Source organism: Eurypyga helias, unplaced genomic scaffold (assembly GCF_000690775.1).
Source record: "Eurypyga helias isolate BGI_N326 unplaced genomic scaffold, ASM69077v1 scaffold9896, whole genome shotgun sequence".
NCBI lineage: Eukaryota > Metazoa > Chordata > Aves > Eurypygiformes > Eurypygidae > Eurypyga > Eurypyga helias.
Window position 1 is genome coordinate 1 of NW_010254654.1, and position 6956 is coordinate 6956.

Consider the following 6956-nt stretch of genomic DNA (forward strand, 5'->3'; position numbering starts at 1 on the left):
GCCGGGGGCGGGGTGAAACGGCTTCGTGAGGGTGCTGATGGCACGGGGGGCAGCGGGAACGCGCGGTGTCGTGTGCTGAGGCACAAACCTGACGTTTTGGTGCGCGAAGGGGTCATTCCCGCCTGCTGTGAAGGTCCCGAGAGCAGGGCATCGAAACGTGTAGGGCATCGAGGGCTCGGAGCCTCGCTCCAGCGCCCGGGCACGTGTGCCGGGACAGCGGGCAGGGAAAGCCGAGAGCTGGTGATTTCAGAAAGTTATCTTGCAGTTTATTTAAGATTGGATTCCTTTGCTGCTCTCCCAGGAGCGAGGGTTACATTTCGGCTTGTCTGGTTTTGCAGCAATACTCTCCTGTTCATGTACAAAAAGGCCGTCAGTAAACCTCGAGGTTTCTTCCCACCTTCCGGATCATGCTGTAATCTGATGCGGAAGATTTCAGGCACCCTAACTGACCTTGCTGTTTATTCCCCTGGGCTTACCTCGTAAAGATCGATAGATCTGCATCCCAGCTTTCACCTGCCGCGCTGTTGCAGCCTGACCGGGCTTTGGTTTCCTCTGTGTATCTTCGATAGCGCGTGCACTCTTCGTGCTCCGTTTTGAACAGTTTCAGTGTAACTGCCCGATGACCGAGGGGAAAACGAAAACCCACCTCCGTATGATTTTGGAACCCTGCAGCGGTCGGATCGCTGCGCTGTGCGACGTACATACTGTTCAGTTAAACTCCGTGTAAACAGAACTGCTGGGGGTTTGAGGCCCAGTCGCTTACAGCTGTCTTCCCGCATTAAGTCCTGAATGGAACAGTTAACAGGCAACCCTTATGAAAATAGCTTTTCAAAGTACGTAAGCCCAGTAATCCGCTCGGACTGGCTAAGGCTGGGGTGTGCTTTTCACTAGATGCCTAACCACCTTCATCCCCCAGCTCCTGTGCTGAATCAAGTGTCAGGACAGTAACGTCCTGTTTCCCCCGTGGAGACAGCATGGCTTCATGGAGCCAAAGAAAAACAAGTGTTACTAAATTTAAGCCTCAAGCTAAACTTCAGGCTCCTATAGAACCAGCTTCATAACACGTCTGTTGCAGCTGTCTCGCTTCCACTGTGCTTTCAGCTGGTTCAAATGTCTCGGAGTACGGAGGAGCCTGAGCAGGCGTAGCTCTGGCATATGCTGATTCACTTACTGCTGTTTAAGGTGTAACGTTGACGTAACATTTTACCATTCTTTCTTCTGACTGCCTGTTACTGGCTTATTGAACAGTTTTGGTATCTGAAAGGCTACACAAAGGACTCTGGAGCAGTTTAGGTGATGAAACAATCCTGCAGAATCGATGTTCTTGAGAGACTTCCTTGAAGAAGTACCGAGGTGGATGAAAATGGCTAAGGGAATAAAAAACCCAAAGCAGTAAAAGGCTGTGGGAGGACACCATAATGTGTTACCAAATCGTAACGCTGGTTTAATATCTAGTTGTATTTTCAGGGGGCATTTCCAAACTAGTACAGGAGCAGGGAAGAATCCTCAAATCCTGTTCTTTCAAATGAAGCTTAAGAATCACTGTTGCGTTTTTACAGGTTATCTTATGAATGAAAGAGCTGAACAGATAGTTCATGAATTCTAAAGGCCACTTAGGTTGAAGCAATGGAGATAATGGTACTAGGATGTGTTTCATTTTTAGACTATAAAAAGACATTGATTTCGAGGGAAAAAGGTTGTTCTTTCTGATGGCAGTAGGTAGCAGCGAATACAGGAGATAACCTCTCAGCCAACTCATGACCTTCTAAGCCTCCGCTCATGTGAAACCTTACGGGGGGCCGCAAGCTGTGACCACCCCTGCCATCTCTGGACAAAATCTGCTCCTTCTTCCGGTTTCACAGATTACACACCTTTGTATTTTGTTTTACAAGCACTTCTCTTTGACTGATTTTGTTGGAGAAGATGCACCACAAGCCTCTTTCTTAGAGGGTCTTGAAGGTTCTGCTTGTTTGCCGAATCCGTCTTCTCACGCAGAATTTGCATCACAGGAGCCGTGGAGATGTCTCGTAAGAGCCCTTTTGCCTCCTGGCTGTGTGCTATGCTCCACTGCTTTGGGAGTTACATACTTGCTGATCTGTTACTTGGAGAACCGCCTATTGATTACTTCAGTAATAACTCCAGTGTCATCCTGGCCTCGGCAGTCTGGTGAGTCTCCTGCACTTCACCTCACGTACTGAGCATGGGGCGCTGGCTGCGAAACGCTCCGGTGTGAAGGGAGGCGTGCTCTTTGGGTGACACGGGCACTGTCTTGCTTGGATTATCTGGGGAAAGAAGAGGTGGGGTGGGGTAGTCTTCCAGTCTTTCGTATTCCTAAATCTTCGGTTTCTTTGAGCAGTTTGCTGATGTGATTGTGAGGGTTGGGTCCAGCCCAGCCGCCGGGCGTTTCTGTTCAGAGCAGCTGGACGGCAAAAGCGCTGGTACCACCTGCAGCAGGGGAGCGGCACACGCTGAAAATCTGGGGGCATTTTATGCATCCTGTTGGTGAAACTGCACAAATTACCCACAGTTACTCCAAGTTTAAGTTTCTCAGCACGTGTGGGCTGTACGTGCGTTTTTTGCACGACAGAACCAGCGTTTCCTTCTCCCTGACATAACTCGGGCTGACACCAGTGTCGGTCCTCTCTGCACGACCCAGCTCAGGACAAACGGGTTCTTAAACTCGCTGTGGTTTTGTTGCAGGTATTTGATATTCTTCTGTCCCATGAACCTCTTCTACAAGTGTGTTAGCTTCCTGCCCGTGAAGCTCATCTTTGTGGCAATGAAGGAGGTGGTCAGAGTTCGCAAAATTGCCGCTGGAGTCCACCACGCTCATCACCGTTACCACCACGGATGGTTCGTTATGATGGCTACCGGATGGGTCAAAGGTGAAACATGAGATTCTCTTGACGCAGCAGGGAGGGACGGGAGCCTCTGTGAGGGAAGCCTGAGGCCAGCACGTCCCTCAGTGCTGGCCAGCGGGCTGGGTGGGGGTGTGCTCAGCTGGCTTCTTGCAGTGGAGTTCCCTCGAGCACAGGAACGGCTGGCAGTCGAGCCATCGTCGAACTTCTGTGGAGGCAGGAGGAACTGGAGTCACTATGAAATACGGGTGGAGAATTCAGGAATTCTTTGTGCTTTCTCCTGCATTCTGTCATCACTCCCCTCACTTCTGTCTTTTCAGAGGGATTGATTCTGTCAGTGTTGAAACAGCCCAGCCAGTTTAACTTTTGGTTTGGGTAAGCGTTAGAGCCTCAGTGAATGGAACAGAGGCAAATGCCCTTTCCCTGCGTCAGGAAACACTTTACAGGAAGCCTAGAAAGCATTTGCCCTGCTCTGTTGTTTTAGGCTAACTTCTTTTAAATTTGGGAAGAAGGTTATGAACCCTTTTTTCCCCTTAGGTTATCCCTTGGGGATCCAGAAAAGACAGCAGAGCTCTCCTCTGGGGTGGCAATTCGAGCTGTTCACTTTCACTGTTTCGCAGGTTCTGGTGTTGCCCTGATGTCTAACTTCGAGCAACTGCTGCGTGGGGTCTGGATGCCAGAAACAAACGAAATTCTTCATATGTCCTTGTAAGTAGGTAGCCTGTAAATTCTCGGTCAGACCAAAAATGGAATTTAAAGAACCACTCGGGACTGGATGCAAACCTAGAAAACGTCTTTATTTCTCTTCCAGCCCTACAAAGGCTAGTCTGTATGGCACAGTCCTCTTCACCCTGCAACAAATGCGCTGGCTCCCTGTCTCTGAAGCCAACCTCATCTTCTTTTTCACCATGTTCATGATAGTTTGCAAGGTAAGTTTACAGCAGGTTTGCTGCTGAGGAATCCAAAGAACCAGAGAAAGGGTACAGACGTAACTGGGGGTGTTCACATTCCTAAGCCACTGCTGAAGGCACTGGCTGTACACACCAGGCAGGATCTGCTCAGGAAATCAGAGGCTAAATTCTCCGTCACGTAGGCAGCATGGTAGAAGATCCTTGTGATACAGCCTTGAGTGACGTAGCAGTAGGGGCTTTTACCCGGGGTAACTGGAATGCTCCTTTCTAGTTCATATGTCATAGCTGGTGTGTGTGATCTCTGATTACTCACTGTTGCACGGCAGGTCTTCATGACGGCAACTCACTCTCACGCCTCGCCTTTTGCGCCAGTGGAAAGCTTCATCTGCCCCGTTTTCTTCGGCTCCGTTTCCAGTGGACACACCAGTCATCATCATGATCAGCATGGGGCCTCCCATGAGGTTTCCTATCCTCCGCCTCCTCCTGCAAAGTCAAAAGAGGAGCTAAATGAAGGCACAAGGAAACGGAAAGCGAAAAAAGCAACCACACAATAAATAGGCCAAGAAAATTCTTCCAGAGCTGTCTAAAGCCACCTGTGACCTCCTTTATCCTTCAGCCCTTCTCTCTCAGACTCCAGAGGAGGTGGAAGCCAGGACACTGCCAGGCGGGTCCCTGAATTTCGTTTGTGCTCTCTGTGCTGCTGCTTGCTTCTTGGTCTCTGTCTCTCTCCTCTGATGATATTTTCAGGGATTTGTAGATTCCTGCCAGGATGATAAATGGGTGCCAGTTCCCAAGCTGTCAGCAGTTATGATGCAGCATTTTCAAGTGATGTAAAACCTCTCACTGTGTTTATTTATGAATGGAGGTAATGGTTTGTGCTCCTGCAACTCCTAAGTTCCTCTGAGTTTTCACTGACCTTTCCGATGTCAACCAAAAGAGCAAACTGTTTAGATACAATCAGTGTGGAAATTGGATTTCGTACTCAAGGAAATTAAGTGGTCTCATATGAGCCTGATCTAATTTTTCCTAGCTCCCACATCTGCCGTATCTCCAGCTGATGTGACATTGTATATGCAATAAGGACATCGAGTTGGGTGTCCTAGCCAAACCCCGCACTTGTGTTCCCTCTGATTGGTAACAGACGGTCACTTCCTTAACTAGGTCTGTGTTTGCAAGAGCTTTGAAGCTGTGAAATGCCCCCGACTGGTACTGTTATGGTTCTAAACTCTTGTGTAGCGTTGCTGCACGTTGCTAGTAATAGTGTGTCCCACCTCAAAGCTGACGGTATTTAACTAGAGAAGCATGGTTCTGCTTTGTTTGTGGGATACAAGCGTGTGTGAGTGTAAATACATATTTATTACTACTTATTTATAATTGCCAGGGCACCTAATTCACCAAACTGGCTTTTTAAAAACGTTGCATCTTTACGTAGAGAATTGGGTATTTCTACGTGCGGTCCCTAAGCCCAGAGCTACGCGCTGGTTGTGCTGGAGGCAGTGATTTTGGTGTGCTGAAGGACAGCCTGAACACCCACTGCATGCAGGAGGGGACATTTCCTGTATTCTGAAATTCAGATGGAAAGGCTGACGCAGTGGGTTTCACACCAGCCGATTAAATCTACTTTAAGGGACAGATAAAAGCACACCAGCTGAAGATAGCAGTTATCCCTCGTGGGTCCCAAACTCCTGCTCTTTGAAAGCGGCTTGTGCCCCACGAGTAAGGGTATGAAATGCCTCGCATGGCTCAGGGAGGAGCCTGTCAGATCGTTCATGTTCTGCGTAGTGAATATTGACTTTCAGACAGGTGTTAAACTGTTCTTACAACTGATTCTGTTCTTAAAAGTGTCACCTTAAGCACTGCACCCAAAAACCAGGGCTCGTTCTGAGGTGACTGCAGTGAAAACGGCGTGTGGGGATGGAGCGCTGGGCTCTCCCCAAGGCAGCACGCTGTGGTAACGTTTCCTGCTGCCACCTTGCAACTGGGAATATAAATAGGAGGGTTTAAGAAAAGTGGTTTTCATTTTTGTGTGTCCCTGTTCAAAACTGAAATTGACGGTTAATCAAAAAGAAAACCGAAATTGTATACAACCAGACAAAAGCCAGTCCAAAAGATGAAATGATTTGAGGTTTGGGTTTTGACAGTGCCTTAATTTTGTGAATTTTCCTCCCCTTCAGTAGCAAACAGGGGATCTACCAACAGCTCAGCTGTTTGGTTTTGCAGATCCTGGTCTGCTGAAACCTGACGTATCACGAGCATGCACGGGACTGTACGTGTTTTATGAGGTGTCTGATCCAAGGGGGATTTTGTTTTATAAAAGCCATCAACAAATAAAAATCATGAAGTGACTGATTGTCCGCTGGCACTTGAGGACATAAGTGTGTTTCTTTTACTCTGGCCAGTCTCGGGAGCCACGTGCCCCGTGACCTACGTGAAGCCTCCCTGACCCAATGGCAAAAGGATTCTGACTGCAGAGAGAGCCCAAACCTTGATAGGTCCTACAAGGATGCCCGAGCGGGTCGCAAATGGAAACACCATGGTGACGGGTCCATTGCTTCAGGTGTATTGGTAGTGCTGTCACATCCAAGCAGACTTTAAGAGATTTCCGGTAGGGAAATCAGGCAACTGACTTCTGTAGGTGCTTATACCAGTTCACCCTGTCCTTCCTTTTCTCTCTCTAAGGGGAAGGGGGATGCTCACCCGGGACAGGTAAATACACATATTTACGTGCACTGCTCCAGCATATTTACATGGAGTTCCAGTATTTCTGTTGAAAACAGTAAAAAGTCAAAGTGCTTTGAACGAGGGCGGATATTTACTGAGCACGGCACTGTCAGCTGCTGCTCTGAGTGCCGGAGTCCTTGCTCTTCAGCATCTTTGCAGCAAGGCAGATCATAGCTGCTAACGAAGGACAGGAGAAATACCCCGGGAGAGGTTACAACTAAAGCTCTGTCCACCTTCAAAGTACCTGATCTGCAACGGGATTAGTACTGAGAAGGCAGCTGCCCTAAGGAAGCGTCACAGGTTTCATTTAGTGAGAGATGGAACTTCCCCTGAATTTCCACGGCTCAGCGCTGGTCTGGTGCCAGGCCCAACGGTGCCATCCTTCAGCCCAAGGACCAGACAGATCTTTGAAAAAGCGGTATACTTCACTGCTGCAGGGACATGGGACAGGGCTGCTTCCTCTTTC

The 6956-nt window shown here is 48.7% G+C and overlaps 1 protein-coding gene across 1 annotated transcript; it reads left to right on the forward strand.

Moving 5' to 3' along the window:
• Positions 1-2014: 2014 nt before the first annotated feature.
• On the forward strand, positions 2015-4462 carry TMEM38A (transmembrane protein 38A). Its single transcript, XM_010153079.1, has 5 exons — positions 2015-2166; positions 2701-2885; positions 3479-3566; positions 3670-3787; positions 4096-4462. The coding sequence occupies exons 1-5, from the start codon at positions 2021-2023 to the stop codon at positions 4321-4323; spliced, it is 765 nt and encodes a 254-aa protein (XP_010151381.1). The 5' UTR covers positions 2015-2020; the 3' UTR covers positions 4324-4462.
• The last annotated feature ends 2494 nt before the right edge of the window (positions 4463-6956 follow it).

Coding starts and splice junctions, on each gene's coding strand:
- TMEM38A (XM_010153079.1), top strand. CDS start 2,021: ATGTCTCGTAAGAGCCCTTTTGCCTCCTGGCTGTGTGCTATGCTCCAC. Junction 3,567..3,669: donor GAAATTCTTCATATGTCCTT/GTAAGTAGGTAG, acceptor TTTCTCTTCCAG/CCCTACAAAGGCTAGTCTGT. Junction 3,788..4,095: donor TGTTCATGATAGTTTGCAAG/GTAAGTTTACAG, acceptor GTTGCACGGCAG/GTCTTCATGACGGCAACTCA.